This window comes from Rhagoletis zephyria, unplaced genomic scaffold (assembly GCF_001687245.7).
Source record: "Rhagoletis zephyria isolate East Lansing unplaced genomic scaffold, Rhagoletis_zephyria_1.1 Rzeph_scaffold_00460, whole genome shotgun sequence".
Lineage (NCBI taxonomy): Eukaryota > Metazoa > Arthropoda > Insecta > Diptera > Tephritidae > Rhagoletis > Rhagoletis zephyria.
In genome coordinates this window covers 15,645-32,779 of record NW_016157544.1, presented here as the reverse complement: position 1 = coordinate 32,779, position 17,135 = coordinate 15,645, and the positions used below count along the sequence as shown (strand labels likewise).

At 44.2% G+C, this 17,135-nt stretch overlaps 1 protein-coding gene and 1 long non-coding RNA gene across 4 annotated transcripts in view; both read right to left on the bottom strand.

Moving 5' to 3' along the window:
• The window catches only part of LOC108359790 (uncharacterized), a 7,020-nt gene extending 3,491 nt beyond the window's left edge, over window positions 1-3,529 (bottom strand). The window contains exons 1-2 of the long non-coding RNA XR_001846995.1: window positions 3,519-3,529; window positions 3,276-3,278 (exon numbers count right to left, since the gene is read on the bottom strand). This is a non-coding gene — a long non-coding RNA (uncharacterized LOC108359790). The remainder of the gene's footprint in view (window positions 1-3,275; window positions 3,279-3,518) is intronic.
• The window catches only part of LOC108359788 (transmembrane protein 104 homolog), a 53,319-nt gene that overhangs the window by 30,859 nt on the left and 5,325 nt on the right, over window positions 1-17,135 (bottom strand). For 2 of the 3 annotated variants that reach the window (XM_017611807.1, XM_017611808.1), the window contains 2 exons: window positions 9,939-10,133; window positions 9,566-9,885 (listed from right to left, as the gene is read on the bottom strand). In XM_017611807.1, coding sequence (XP_017467296.1) covers window positions 9,566-9,885; window positions 9,939-10,133 — 515 coding nt within the window. The remainder of the gene's footprint in view (window positions 1-9,565; window positions 9,886-9,938; window positions 10,134-17,135) is intronic. The other variant, XM_017611809.1, reaches the window with a different exon arrangement.

Here is a 17,135-nt window from a genome sequence, read left to right as displayed (position 1 = left end):
GTGTCTAGCCCTCTCCCCTACGAAATCCTCCGCGACCCTGTTCACAACCTGGACGAAGGAGGTCAGGCTACCGCTGGGGATTCACGTCGATGACACACCAATTCCGACGGTAATAACCCCAAAATACTCGGAGTAACATTCGACAGCCTGCTCTCCTTCTCTGCGCACTCAACCGCTATTGTCAATAAAGTACAGAGCCGCAACAAGGTCCTCAAGTCGCTAGCCGGCAGTACTTGGGGCAAAGACAAAGAAACGTTGCTGGCAACATACAAGGCAATAGGCCGGCCAGTCTTGAACTACGCAGCGCCAGTGTGGTCGCCAGGGACTAGTTGGACGCAGTGGACGAAGCTACAGACTGTACAGAACACCGCACTCAGGACAGCGACAGGATGCCTCTTGATGTCGCCTGAACACCACCTGCACGGCGAGGCGCAAATGCTCCCTGTGAAGGAGCATAATATAATGCTCTGCAAGCAGTTCCTGATCGGGAGCCACAGAAGTGGCCACCCAAGCAGACAGCTGCTTGCAGAGAGGAGCCCTCGCCTAGGCACGTCAGGAGGCATCTATATGAACTGACGGACGAAGTCCAGAGGTTCATTAAGCAACCTCTGGACCCGACAGCTTACAGACAGGCCCTGAACGGCATTCACAGGGACTCAGTCTCGAGTTATGTAGACTCTAGACCTGTGAATGCCGTTCTAGGCATACCACCCCCGGACATAGACGAGACGGAGCTTCATCTCCCTGGGGAGACACGCACAACACTCGCACAACTTCGCTCCGGCTACTGCAGCAGGTTGAACTCCTACTTGAGTAGGTTGAATGAGGATGTGCCGAATGAGTGTCCGGCATGCGGAGAGACCCCACATGACTCGAAACATCTCTTCGCATGCCCGGAAAACCCGACAACCCTAACGGCCTTGTCCCTGTGGATAAACCCCACAGAAGCTGCACGCTTCCTAGGGTTGCCGTTAGTGGAACTTGTCGACAACGACTGAGATACCAACCGTCCTGGGCGGGGTTGTTGTAGCCGCTACAACAACAACAACATAGGGTAGAGCCGGAGATACAACTGCGGATGGGACTACTGTCATGGTCCCACTTGGTTACGAAATTTGAGCAAAAATACTCAATAAATAGATTATTCAAGCCTTTTTCCAATCGTTAATAAACTCCCCATTGGACAGAGACTTATTAAAAATTATAGTTAAGGGTTCCATTAGGGCGGGACATTTTTAAAAAATAATGGCAGATAAGCCGTCAAGATCCATTTGTTTCGAGATTTTTCAAAGACTGAATACCTTTTTCAAAACCGATGAAGGTATGTCCTAAGTAGCTTTCTTGGCCTTAAAATAACTCCAAAACGCCTTAGGATTATTTTTGATATTAGCTTCTTGATTACTTATATACTTTTTATAAAGATATTTGTCGAGATAATTAAACTCTTTCAGGTAAGATTTGTATAGATCGTAGTAAGCAGACGAGTTGGAGGCCTTGTATTTCTTATAGAATTTGTTTTTCCGATTTGTTAAATGCTTCAGTTCTTTTGTATACCAGGGCAAAGTATAGGCCTTCCTGGGAACAGTAGGAATGAGATCTAAGCACAACTCATAGACATAAGATTTAAAAGTTTTAAAAGCACTTGAAGTGTCTAAATTTGCGAGGTCTGTCCAGTTATGACCCATTAAAACTAAGTTCAAATGTTCAAAGTCACACAGGTTATGATTAAACGTCGGCCTGAGACCGTCCACTGGAGCAGTATAGAATTCATAGGAATGTATACTTAACACTAGAGGAATGTGGTGGACATTGCCTACGGATATAGGCGAGTTGCACTCAGTTAACTGATAGTTTAAATTACTGCTTAAGAATATCAAATCTAAAAGACGATTTAACTTGTTAAAATAACTGTTAACTTGTGATAATCCAATACTTAAGAGACTATCTATCGTATACAGATCACTTTCGTTTGATGCGCTTACAGGGGTTAGCCATAATGAGTTGTTAACTTTACGCCATAGTACAGAGCTCAAGTTGAAATCACCTAACATACATAGAAGATGATCGCCTATTCTGGAACTAAGACGTAAGACATTATCCATGTGAGATTTGCAAATACAGCTGCTACTATTCGGCGGAATATATGATGCGCACAGAAAGTCGTCCAAGCGAGCCTTTCAGACTAATACAGAGTTGTTCGAGGATAGTATCCGAGTTCTGTAGTTGGACTAAGGATGAGTTGTATTTACGCTGGACAGCAATTAAGACTCCGCCTCCTCTGCGACGGCCGGTTTTAGATTCATCTCTATCTTTCCGAAATACATTATACAGATTTGGGTCGAAAAATTCCGAGTCATAGAAGTTGGGAAGCATCGCAGTCTAAGTGCGAACTTAAGCTATGAACCATACTAGCTTGTGTCCGCATTCCGGAGACGTTTTGGAAATATATTTTAGAATTATTCCCCAAATGGCGAGGAACTAGGTTGGTACTGGCTGATCTCCTATTCGTTGAAAAAACGAAAAGGGCGAACAGTGACGTTTGCAGGCCATATATCAGGCTTAAGCAACTTAGGAAACAGGGCTCGAAACATTCCCACGACAGCTGGTTCTACGTACCGGAATGACTCGGGTTTTACCCGACCAAGGGCTGTTGTTTCGGCGATCTAACCCCGTTTAGGGAGGCGAAATCCATCAAACGTTGCTCGATCCTAGGGCTACACCTTCTCCGCACCTTTCTGCTCAGGACTGGCATAGAGCTAAACCCAGGGCCAGAAATCTACACCTGCTGCGTATGTCAGAAACGACTGCATACAAACTCCACCTCGGTCAGGTGCAATGCCTGCGACGGGTGGAGTCACCTCCGTAACTGCTCGGGCCTGCGTACGCACCCTCAATGGACCACGTCGTTCGTGGCCCCATGCTGTGCGCACCGGACCGCCTCCACGGCAAACCACCACCCGCCTGGGCAGCACACAATCAACACACCCACACCCCAAAACAACACAACAATAGACACACAAACAAACACAATAGCATCCCCACACCGCCGCCGGCAACTCCTAGTCCCTCCGACAATCTGCTCTGTTTGTCAGTCCAGAATATACCGTAACGTGACATCAGTCAAGTGCAACTCCTGCCTCGGCTGGTGCCACTTTAGGGCGTGCTCAGGAATCCGCAACACGCGAGATTGGACGAGTGACTATGTGGGCCCCTGCTGTGCTGCCCTGTCGCATCCTTCCCCCGCGACGCCGCCAACCACCACCACAAGGCAGCACCCCCTTTTGCAACACGTACAGCAGGGGCCGGCAGGCAACACAACTCTTTAACACCACACATCACAATCGGTCTCCCAAGGCACACAAAGGTGCTACAATTAATTTAACTGTAACGGACCCAAGAGCAAGATCGAGGAGATAACTGTCTTTATGGGAAGGCATGGAATATTAATAGCTGCGGTCCAAGAGACGAAGTTGCACGGCAATTCAACCATGTTGAATTGCGCCGGATACAACGTGCACCGTCGAGATCGCGCGCGAGATAATGGTGGAGGCTTAGCGTTCATCACGCACCACACCGTGCAGTATCGTCTCATTGAAGCAGACATCGACCGCAGGGATACCATCCTAGAATGTCAGGGTATTGCTATCCGGTCAGGCGATGTTGAGCTCGAAATATTTAACGTATATATACCCCCTGTCACCAGCTGCCCGGCAGGATATCACCCTGAAATAGGTGCGCTACTCAGAGGTGAAAACCGTATGGTAGTTGGTGGCTTTAACGCGCACCACGATCTTTGGCACACAAGCCTGTCAAATGATCGTAGGGGAATACATCTGGCTGAGCAGATAGACGATTCGACATTCCTCACAATGAACGACGACGCACCCACCAGGATTATGGGCAGCTGCTGCGCTCGCCAATCTTGCAATTGTCAGCGCTGGACTGATAAACAGCGTATCATGGCGACCTATGCTGACTATAGCATCAGACTATCTGGCCATAGTCATCCCGATTGATAAACCTTCCGACTTTGCTTCCGTGGATCACCGGACTTATGTCAACTTTTCCAAAGCTGACTGGAAAGGCTTCACGGATGTTACTGAGGGCGCCTTCACTGCACTACCCATACCAACCGACGGTCATGTAGGTGAACGTAAGGTCCGCAGGGTTGTCACCGCTGCTGCAGCTCGCTTCATCCCAGCAGGATGTATTAAGGATCCACGTCCGAATTTTCCTAGTTGTTCTAGCTGTTGAGCGCGACAACCTTCGTCAGGCCGATCCCGGAAATCCCCGTATTAGGGATCTCAATTCGGAGATTCGGCAACTTGCGGACGTACATAAGCGGAAAAAATGGGAAGATCATCCGAAGACCTGCAACTTCGCCTCTGGTGTGAGCAAGCTTTGGTCAACCGTGAGGTCGTTGTCCAACCCGACGAAGCGCGACGACAGAGTCGAGATAGACTTTGGTGACCACCCTTCGTCGGACCCGGAGAGATGCGGGAGCTATTTTAGCCGGCAGTTCATTCTGCATCCTCCGGTGGATAAAGCCAAACTTCGAGTGACCAGAAGGCTGCACAAAATGCCAAAACCCAGTGCGCCTCTTGATTTCACCAGCGGTGAGGTAAGGGTAGCCATCGGGAAGGCGAAAGCCTCCAAAGCCATTGGACCCGACGGAAGTTGCATGTTGATGCTGAAAAATTTGGGTCCTGCGGGAGTAGCGTACCTAACGGAGGTCCTCAACCTGTCTATGGCCACTCTCGTCATTCCAGACATCTGGAAAATAGGGAGAGTGGTCCCACTGCTCAAACCGGGGAAACCAGCCAACAAAGGAGAGTCTTATCGCACGATAACTGTCCTTTCCCCGGTAGCGAAGACACTCGAGGCCCTGCTGCTCCCGTAATTCACGAACCACCTGACCCCAGCGAAGCATCAACATGGGCTCCGTAAAGTGCATAGTACAACTACAGCACTTAACGCCATAAACACTCAGATAACTCGTGGCCCAAACCGAAACCGCCCGTGAGAGAACTATTCTAGTAGCGTTGGACCTGTCCAAGGCGTTCGACACTGTCAGTCATTCAACGCTACTAGAAGATATAGAGGCCTCCTCACTCCCACAGAGATTCAAACGGTGGTCGGCGAATTACCTGAGTGGTCGACACTCGTCAGTAATTTTCAGACAAAACTAGCAAGCCACGTAAAATTAAACAGGGGGTACCACAGGGTGGCTACTGTTTAATTATTACATATCAACGCTTACTCAGCCAAAAGAGGGTGTTAATATAGTCTCGTATGCTGACGATTGTTCGATCATGGTATCTGGGAATGGAATTGATGACTTGTGCTCGAAAGTAAACGGTTACCTCTCCGAACTTTCTCGCTTCTTCACTGCAAGGAGCCTTGCCCTATCCCCTGCGAAATCCTCGGCAACCCTTTTCACTACCTGGACGAAGGAGGTCAGACTGCCACTGGGTATTCACGTCGATGGCGTAACAATACCGACGGTGAATAACCCGAAAATCCTCGGAGTTACCTTCGACAGTCTGCTATCCTTCTCGACGCATACAACCGCAATTGTCAACAAAGTACAGAGTCGCAACAATGTCCTCAAGTCGCTGGCCGGCAGCACTTGGGGCAAAGACAAAAAAAACGTTGTTGGCAACATACAAGGCAGTTGGCCGGCCGGTTCTAAACTACGCAGCGCCCGTATGGTCGCCGGGGACTAGCAGGCGCAGTGGATGAAGCTACAGACCTGCCAAAACACGGCATTACGAACTGCGACAGGATGCCTCCTGATGACGCCTCAACACCACCTTCACGACGAGGCCCAGATGCTCCCAGTAAAGGAGCATAACATAATGCTCTGCAAGCAGTTCCTCGCTGGGAGCCACAGACGTGGGCATCCCAGCGGGCAACTGCTCGCGGAAGAGCCCTCGCCACGGCACGTCAGGAGGCATCTTTACGAACTGACAGACGAAGTCCATAGGTATATCAAACAACCTCTGGACCCGTGAACCTACCGACAGGCCTTGAACGGTATTCACATGGAATCAGTCTCAAGTTATGTAGACTCCCGCCCTGTGAATGCCGTTCTAGGCACACAACCACCGGACGTGAACGGGACAGAACTTTGTCTGTATCGGGAGACCCGCACTACAATAGCCCAACTTCGCTCTGGCTATTGCAGCAGGCTCAACAGCTACCTGAGCAGAATCAACGAGGATGTGCCCAACCAATGCCCGGCATGTGGAGAGTCGCCACATGACTCCCGGCACCTCTTCACATGCCCTGAGAACCCCACTCAGCTTATACCCCTGTCCCTATGGACAGCCCCTGTGGAAGTAGCACACTTCCTGGGCCTCCCCCTAGCTGAAATTGACGACAACGTTGATGGATGAACCGCCCCGAACGGGGCTTAGTAGCCGCTACAACAACAACAGGGCTCGAATCGTTACATACGATATCGTACTACTCGTCACGTAAAAAATCAGTTTTCAGATTATGACATACGTGAACGTACTCTTTGTCCCATTCAGCTTATACTGCCTGACGTATCACGTGATTTTCTTTCGTATCGTTCTCGATCCGCGAACGGATGTTACGATTCGGGCCCAGATCCTCGGCGACAGCTAGTTTGAAGTAAACATGCTCTAAATCGTCCATTGAGGCATCTTTCTTGACGAGCTTATGACAAAATAGGGATTGCTTTTTGATACCTGAATGTTTTTCCACATATTCGAGTATGTCATTACAGCCTACAGAAGGCTTGAAGGAAGCCAAATGAAGCCACTTCTTACGAACAGCAACCTTCTTAAGAACGGCAACATTCAGTTCTGTGTTAGAATTTGAACCAATAACATGCAAATCATTGATTCTCTTGCCATTCGGATTAACAACTTTGATGCGATCATTATTTACTTGGTGGGCGTCAGTGTTATTACGGGCGTCAACGGCTGGTACTTCAGGCGGAGGAATTTCGGCAGACCCTAATACATCAGCATACCTCTGCCTAGAGACATTGCGAGTGTCAACGCCGAGTACACTATCCACAGCCGGAGAGGTAGAGCGAGATGATGTTGCTTTATTGTGTGTATGCAAAAGTTTGTCAGGCAATGCTTCGGCGACGGCACTAGTAGATTTAAGAACAGTGTAAACAAGAGAATTAACAATAGGCTGCGAAGCACCGACATCATCATGAGCGGGAGCGGGCTGCGAAGCAATAACATCAACATTGGCGGAAGCCAGAGAAGCAGTATCAACCTCTGGTGAAGCAGCAGCAGCGATAGCATTGGTAGAATTTTCTGTTGGTGCATTAGTACAACCACACTTACAGTGTAGTGCCATTTGGCGCAATTCGTTAACTTCGGCAGTGAGCGAAACAAGAGCGGCGAGAACGTCTTCGGTATGAAGTTTACGCCAATTCTAATAACTCAGAGCGCAACTGAGTTGTTTGTTCAATTAAGAGCTTTTTATCATTTTGAAGAGCATGAATTTTCGCGACTGCACACGCTTGCTCCGAACTAAGTGCTTTGAGCTCACTGTGGATCGTTCGTAGAATAGCTAGCTGTTGTTTGATGTCCCTATCATGATCATCACACGAAATAAGCATTGTTTTGAAAGTTGTTGTTGTTGTAATATTATCTGGATCAGACGAATTTAACGATGTAGAAACTTGTTGTTGTTGTTGTTGTTTAGCGTCTCTGCCCGAGTTATCAAACGAAGTAAGCGTTGTTTTTGGCGGCTGTTGTTGATGAGATGAGTTTGAATTATTCGCAATATTAGCAGAAGGCAAATTAGATGACCTATTATTTGAAGTCGCGTTTACGGCCCGATTAGAGGGATGTGGGGGAGAGTGAAGAGAAAGTCGGCGAGCGTTCGGGCATTTTTTGCACCTAACCGAAGTGGAGTTGGAATAGAGTCCTCTCTGGCAAACGCAGCAGAAGTATGTTTCTGGTCCGGGATTAGAAAAGTTAGAGAAATGAACTCACTAAATTGAGAAAAACCATATTCATTTAAGTACATATGCAACATAAACGCGATTTATTTGAAGTAAGTTAAGAGAAGCAAATAGCAGAATATCTGTTTGTGTATACATTCATTTGTCAGTGCTGCAAATTATCAGTGGTTATATGTAAATTGAACCAGATCTCTATCAGGATCATATCATTGTTGCTGCATTTGCGCGCAAAATTTGTATGCGGATCCCGGTCATTGCCCAAGATAACACAGCTAGTAATAGGCCTGAGGAATATGGATGCCGCCAGACATTTTACTTAATTGCAAAAGTGTTACAACTTCCACCAAATATAAATTTTTTACACTTTTTGCTAGCTAATTTTTATAATTACCATTACAATTGAATTGAAATTTTGGAGTAATCTGAAAACTAGAAAGAAATGTTTTGCCTAAAAATGTGGTTGGTTTTAAGCATTGTGCGGTAGATGTGGTAGAAATTCAATTTTAAACAAGTACAAAGTCTATGTTCGGGCGAATTCGAACATTAAATACACGGCGCACAGTTTTCTCCCCTTTCCGAAAAATACCGTTACATAGTAAGCACGGGGTGGTTTTACCCCCATTTCTAACATCTTCGATAATATGATAAGTAAGATAAGAGATTAATGAGATAAACTTATATATGTAGTTATAAGTGGGCGCTAACATGCCCATTTTCGAAAATAACATAATGTTATTTATTTCCAAGGTATTAATGTGAGTATCAACTTTGAGTAAATTAGCACTTTTAAATTTCGAAATATAGAAGTTTCAGCAATTCTGAAATTCACCGTTATATGAAAAGTGAGCGTAGTTTTAGTCCGAATTCAAAAATGTTCAATGTTTTGCTTTTATGTGTCGTAAAACAATTATACCGAGTTTGGCAATAATTGATGAAACAGTTACCGAGATACACATACTTATGTAGGCGGTGCCACGCCCATTTTCCGAATATTTTTTTCCAATTTTTTTTTTCGTACTCAAGAATTATTGGAAACATCAATTTTAAATGAATTCGCTTCAGTAGTTAAAGGTTTATCGAAGATTTCCTATTTCTCCAAATTACCGTAATATGGGATATGGGCGTGTTTTTTTAGATTTTAAAAATTTTAAGACGTTTCATATCTTGTAATCCAAAAAGTTATAATATTCTTATTTTCTGCCTAAAGATCATTGAAAATATCTATTTGAGTGAATAAGCCTCAGTAGTTACTAAAATATCGCAGTTTTCGTATTTCTGAAAACTACCGTTATATGGAAGGTAGGCGTGGTTATTTCCGATGTTGCCTATTTGCAATACCACCCGTCCTTGCCTCAAAATAAATTCACATACCAAGTTTCGTTAAGATATCTCAATTTCTACCCTAGTTATCGTGTGCACAAACGGACGGACACAGACAGTAACGGCTTAATCGATTTCTCTTTTCATTATGAGCATTTATGTATAAATTATGTGAACAAAATTTATAATAAAGACGTATTAAAAAAAAACACAGTCAAAAAATTTCAGATAGGGTAACTTACATACATGCATGCTGATTAGAATGCTTTGCTGTTTTTTGTATCTTACCAAGTGATATCACGAAGACTTTTGGCCACTGCTGCTGTATATATGCTTAGATCGCCATATAAATAAGTGGCAACACACAAATAGAAGAATACACGACCAGTGTCCTTGAAAAAAAGCGAAGCCATTTCACCCAATTCTAGTCTACGATCTAAGCTATAATAGTTTTGCACAGGATAGGTGGCAGTTAAGTGCTCCATTTCAGGAGTATGTATATTACTTCGGACTGGTAGATTGGTACTACGTGATAGTCGTGGACGAGCGCTGTTTATAATAAGAGGTTGAGAGTCATCGCTATCGTCATCGCTCATATCATAGATAAACTGTAGAATATTCATTAGCGGTTAGAAAGTATATCATATAGTATGTTTTGTACCTGTGACTGTTGCCAATTTCTTACTGCATTAGCGCATGCCATGGTCTCAATCATGAAGGTGACGGTTATATAGCTTATGAATGCCAATAACGTGACCACAAGCGAACTGAGCAGCCAGCCCGCTTGAGCAAAAACAAATGGTAATGTTAAAGCTCCTGTGCCAACAATCAAGTTAAAAATGAATACAAACCCGATCTGAAAAAAAATGGTATTATTTATGCAAAAACTTTGGTCGCTTAGAAAGCGTTCACTCAGAAACCCGAGCGGCGCCGAGCTAAGCAAGGCGGAACAAGGCGAAGCTGCTGGTGTTCAGACAGAACTAAGTGAAGCGGAGCTTTTCTGATGGACTCCAATGAAAAGCGACAAAAATATTTGCTCAATTTTATTCAAAAATTAGGTATAAAATTCATTTTTGTTTTTGATATATTGTTTGACGCTGAAAAATTAAATAAAAAATTCAAATCAGAAACCGTTTTGCTTACAGCTCCAAAATGCTTCTGAAAAAGCTTGCTGTATGAACACTTTCATATAACTACCGCAATTTGAGAGCTTCACTCAGCTCGGAACGGCTTAGCCCGACTCGGATCCGCTTTCTGTGTGAACGTACTCTTAGGTGTCTGTTAAATAAACATTAACACCATAAATTCAATATTAGCACTAGAGAAGCGGGCACATTTTCCAGATTTTTGCTCTGAACTTATCAATGAAAATATACATACATCTTATACTATTAATTACAGAAAAAATTTTGTTATAAAAGCAATAAGCTTTAGATATGAAAACGGCCATGGAACGCGTAAGATTCGTATAACTAGTCAAATTTTACTGGATATCGATCCCGTACTCGATTCTTTGGCAAATGAGGACAAATGAAGTGAATGAGGTCCTCTCTCTGTTAACGGAATTGCTCTGTTAACCGAAATTGGTGCTCGCCGCACCGTTACCCATGTTGTTGTTGTTGTAGCGGCTACTAAGCCCCGTTCGGGGCGGTTCATCCATCAACATTGTCGTCAATTTCAGCTAGGGGGAGGCCCAGGAAGTGTGCTACTTCCACAGGGGCTGTCCATAGGGACAGGGGCGTTAGCTGAGTGGGATTCTCAGGGCATGTGAGGAGGTGCCGGGAGTCATGTGGCGACTCCCCACAAGCCGGGCATTGGTTGGGCACATCCTCGTTGATTCTGCTCAGGTAGCTGTTGAGCCTGCTGCAATAGCCAGAGCGAAGTTGGGCTATTGTAGTGCGGGTCTCCCGAGGCAGACAAAGTTCTGTCCCGTCCACGTCCGGTGGTTGTGTGCCTAGAACGGCATTCACAGGGCGGGAGTCTACATAACTTGAGACTGATTCCCTGTGAATGCCGTTCANATATACCTATGGACTTCGTCTGTCAGTTCGTAAAGATGCCTCCTGACGTGCCGTGGCGAGGGCTCTTCCGCGAGCAGTTGCCCGCTGGGATGGCCACGTCAGGCCTATCGCGGAAATCTCCTATTAGGGATCTCAATTCGGAGATTCGGCAACTTGTGAACGTACATAAGCGGAAGAAATGGGAAGAGCATCTGAAGACCTGCAACTTCGTCTCTGGTGTGAGCAAGCTTTGGTCAACCGTCAGGTCGTTGTCCAACCCGACGAAGCGCGACGACAGAGTCGAGATAGACTTTGGTGACCACGCTTCGTCGGACCCGGAGAGATGCGCGAGCTATTTTAGCCGGCAGTTCATTCTGCATCCTCCGGTGGATAAAGCCAAACGTCGAGTGACCAGAAGGCTGCACAAAATGCCAAAACCTAGTGCGCCTCTTGTTTTCACCAGCCGGTGCGAAGCGAGCTGCAGCAGCAGTGACAACCCTGCGGAACTTCACCAAGGTGGACATCGGTTGGTGTGGGGAGCGCAGCGAAGGTGCTCTCAGTAAATTCCACGAAGCCTTTCTAATCAGCTTTAGAAAAGTTGATATAGGTCCGGTGTTCCGCGGAAGCAAAGTCGGTTGGTTTATCGATCGATATGACTATGGGCAGATGGTCTGATGCTAATGTCAGCAAAGGTCGCCATGATACGCTGTTTATCAGACCAGCGCTGACTATTGTTATGCCTGGCGAGCTGCAGCAGGTGCCCATAATCCTGGTATGTTCGTCGTCGTTCATTGTCGAATAGTCTATCTGCGCAGCCAGGTCTGTTCCCCTACGACCGTTTGACAAGCTTGAATACCAAAGATCGTGGTGTGCATTAAAGTCACCTACTACCATACGGTTTTCACCCCCCGAGGACCGCACCTATATCATGGTGATATCCTGCCGTGCAGCAAGTTACAGGGTGTATGTAGGCGTTGAATATTTCGAGCTCACCATCGCCTGACGGTCGATGTCTGCTTCAATAAGACGATACTGCACGGTGTGGTGCGTGATGAACGCTAAGCCACCACCATTATCTCGCTCGCGATCTCGACGGTGCACGTTGAATCGACGGTTATCTCATCGATCTTACTCTGAAGTCCGTTGCAGTTAATTTGAAGGAGCTTCATGTCGTTCGGGAGACGTGTTGTTATGCGGGTCGTATAGCCTTGCCGCCATTGACTGTGTGCGGTGCTGTGGAGGTTGCCGCCCTCGGGTGGTAGTGGGTAGTGTCGCAGTTGGGGTTTGAGACCGAGCAGCACAACACGGGCCCTCGAAGTTCCTCGTCCAATCTCGCGTGGTGCGCGGACCTGAACATGCCCTAAAGTGGCACCAGAACACCTGAACAATTGCTCACTTGCAACGCTGGCGGGAGGAGCGCTCAAATATTTGCGCGCCAGATCTGTCAATTTGTGGTATTTTAAGTTTATTTTTCCACCAATCGAGAGAATTTTCACCGAGATGAGCTCGTTTTTCATTGAGGTAGGCCTTCAATTGGGCCTTCGCTTTCGCTGGAGGAATCTAAAATTATTTCTAGGTTGCTTATAAGAATTTTAGCAGTACTTGTTGAAGGCCCATCAATGTTGCTTGATATACTACTTAATCTTTTATCGCCTGAAGCTAAAACCCGGTTATTATCCACACCCTTTTTAGACAGACTTATAGCCTATTTCCACCAGTGGATTAACTGCAGTTAAGAGTTCAGATAAGTTGAAATTCTTAAAATGGGGTGAGCAGCAAGGCTTATTTCTTAGTGTTTGCTTTTCTCCTTCCGTTTGCTTGTACTTAGTAGGAGGAATTACCCCTTCGAGTTGTAATCTATTGAACTATTAGAGCAATTTCAACAATATTAGAGTGGTCTCTCTGCCCATGTACACATTCGCATTCGCAAAACATTCCTATCATGTGATGCGAATGCGAATGTGTAAAATGATGCGAATCAACCGCATATCGAATAAGTATGCAAATATTCGCAACATCCCTGGACTGGGACACTAAAAAGAACTCTATTTTGCCCTTGCACTCAAAGATGAATTTTAGCCAAAACACCTAATTTTCATGAACGATGTATTTGTGTTGTAAAATGTGAATTATACACCTTCGTTTTAGATAAAAATGAGGTATATATAATCTTCATAGAAATCAATACTATAATAAAACTGTAAATTGTTTGTTGTCTGTTTAAACTCACTAATTTCCGGAACTACTGAATGGATTTTTATGCGGCTTTAACTGGTATATAGAGGGACCTCGGACGTAACCTAGGGTATAAAAAAAATTAGATCTGACTAGGGGGCGTGGCACCTCCCATAGGCGTGATATTTTTAATCAGCTATAACTTCGAAACCGTAAGTCACATGACTTTCAAATTAGGTGTGTTGACATACATATCTATCGTAGATGCATAGTATAAAGTAGATATACTTTTGTAAAAGGGGCGTGGGACATCCTTTAGGTGTTACATTTTTAATCAGCCATATCTTCGGAACCGTATGTCACATGACTTGATATGTACCTAAACAAAACGTATGTATGACATTCGTCTATACATATAAAAATGGTGTGAAAAATGTATAGTAATCAATTGGGAACGGCTGGGCCGATTTGGCTTTGTTTTGGTTGTTCGTAATTGCCTGGAAAAGGGTTTTAGGAAAGAAAATTTTCGGAAAACCGTCCGGAAAAGTCGGGAAATTGGTAAAATTTGTGTGCAATTGTTTCGAAATGGCTTTTCGGAGGAAAAATAGAAAATTCTTAGTGAAACTTTCAGAAAATTCCGTAAGAACGCGAAAAATTTGATTTTGTTTTCGACGAAATTTTGCCTTTTGTCGCATGATTTGATAATTTTGGACGATGTAAAGGTGGAGAATTCGTTGTGATGCTTGGAAAATTTCAGATAATTGTGAAATTCATTGTGATCAAGAATCAATTGGGCACAATTTTCTCCTATGTTTCATAACCGATTCGAATGGTTGGTGCTTTGTTGGAAAGGTGTTTAGAAGTGCACACAGTTTTAATTTTTCCGATAGGTGGTGCAGGGGTAGAGCTATGATAAACAATTGCATTTATGGCCCGATTTGCTTCAAATGCGGAATATATATTCGGTGCCATTTATCGGTGGTATAAACCAACCTGCCAAAAATAGACCCGATAGGTGCCTCCAAAGTTGAGTTATGGCAATATACTATCTATCTATACTAATTATATAAAAAGTTCCTTTTTTGTAACAGGCAATCTCGCAAACGGTAGGTCCGGCTTTCATGAAATTTTTTATATAAATAGCTTTCAGCAACCACCATGTCAAGGGAAAAAAATTCTCATTTTTTCAGGAAGGTGGACCAGGGAACAATATATTCGAAAAAATCTTATTTATGGTCCGATTTGCTTGAAATTTGGTACTTTTTCCAAGATTAGCATATACAGTGCAATCCGGTTATAACGAACTCAACGGGACCGCGTCAAATTGTCCATCATAACCGAGTGTCCACTTTATTAGAATATAATATTTTTAAATAATAAAGAAATAATGTACATGTATAAATACAAAATCGTATACTTTTCATGCAAGGTAAATGCCCTTTTACCGTTCCGACATTTTTCTTAAAGTGAACAAAACACAGATCAAAACCCAACGTACCGTCACGAGCTGATTGCCTATTTTGGCTGATTTCGGTGAACCAATGAACTTTGTTTAACCATATAGACATTTTCTGTCGAAGAGATGGTTATCTCTCTTTACTGAATTCGGGAAATTACCGAACTTTGTTTATTGCAGATTATTTTTTTTTTATTTGGCCTTGGTTATAAAGGACAAAAACCGGAACCCGTTATAACCGAGTCTATTTTAACTGAGTTTTTTTCATATGTTTGAACTAGGACTTGACAAATAGGTACATATTAACAGAGTTTCGATCTTAAGCGAGTCCGTTAGAACAATATATATAATTATAAAGGATCCTATTTTCCGTTAAGTGGACCAGGGACTGATCTATTCGAAAAAATCTTATTTCCGATATTGGCTATTTAACAATACATATTACAAGTATAAAGTTTCCATCAACTATAGATTTAGAGAAAAACGTGGTTAAAGTGTCAAAAATTCGAGGTTTTTGCAATACTTGAGAAGCTATGGCAAGGAAACAAAAGGTGATAGAACCTTTCACTTAGGCTTAAATTAAAGCTAGAACTCCCGGCAGCTTTAAGATTTGCCGCATCAAAATCAGTGTTGCCCTTTGCTTTAGTAATTAGTATAGAATTATATAAAAAGAAGCTCCTTCTTTTTATAAGAGGTGATCTCGCGAACGACTTTATCAATTTTTTGGAAATTTTGGACACCTACTGTAGGCTTTCGTTATACTAAGGGAGCGTGGCATCATCCATACATATCGAATTTTTCAAACCGTTTATCTCTGGACGTATTTGTGGTAGAGTCCTGGAACTTGGTGCTGAGATTTTGAAATCATCCCCATAATCATGGAGAAAAGAGGGACCTATTGGAAAAGGGGGCGTGGCGTCTTCCAAACATATTGAAACTTTTACCTATCTGTAGATAATTCTTCGGTACGTGTGTCGCAAACACTGAACTCCTTCTAACCGAGCGAAACGATTTTTATGAAATTTTTATATGTATTTGAGTAGATCCCTGTATAGTATAGGTTCACAACTTAAAACGCTATATTCGAGATATATATGTATTGGTAACGATAGGGGCAATACTATTCCAAAAAAGGATAGGCAAGGTGGCCTGTAGCCTAGTTATTGTTAAAAATCGTCAAGTGAAGCCATTCGGAGGCATCAGGGATCAAAGTCAAATTACCACCGTTAAATCAAACATCAGAACCATTGCGGTCCTTGCTTTACGGCGACTTAACAGAATAAAGACAATTCTTGATGAATGCTTAAAATTATAAGACATCAAGTTATTGGATTTCTAAGGACCAATGATACTCTCCAGTTTAGAAATTGCCTCCAACTATACTATACAGATTCAAAGACGATTCACCATCGAACAGGAATTGTTGGCGAGAACGTTGAACCAAATGTTTCTATAAAAAATTTATTTTAGGCGGGACGAAGTTCGCCGGGTCTGCTAGTATGTATCTAAACAAAATGTATGTATGACATTTAACTTCGACGACTGACAGCTCGGACAGCAACGACTTCGTGAGGTCTTCTGGATTGCACCGTCGTAAGAGACTAACGTACGCCATGGGTCCCGACGGAATATGCATGCTGATGCTGAAAAATTTGGGTCCTGCGGGGGTAGCGTACCTAACGGAGGTCATCAACTTGTCTATGGCCACTCTCATCATCCCAGACATCTGGAAGGTGGGGAGAGTGGTCCCACTGCTCAAACCGGGGAAACCTGCCAACAAAGGAGATTCCTATCGTCCGATAACACTCCTTTCCCCGGTAGCGAAGACACTCGAGGCTTTCCTACTCCCGTACTTCACAAACCACTTGACCCCAGCGACGCATCAGCATGGTTTCCGTAAAGTGCACAGTACAACAACAGCACTTAACGCCATAAACACTCAGATAACTCGTGGCCTTAACCGTAACCGTCCCTGTGAGAGAACGATTCTAGTAGCGTTGGACTTGTCAAAGGCGTTTGACACCGTCTGCCATTCCACGCTACTAGAAGATATAGAGGCCTCCTCTCTCCCACAGAGGCTCGAACGGTGGTCGGCAAATTATCTGAGTGGTCGACATTCGTCGGTAATGTTTAGAGATAAAACGAGTAAACAGAGAAAAATAAAACAGGGGTTCCCCAGGGTGGTGTCCTTTCCCCGCTACTGTTTAACTTTTACATTTCAAAGCTC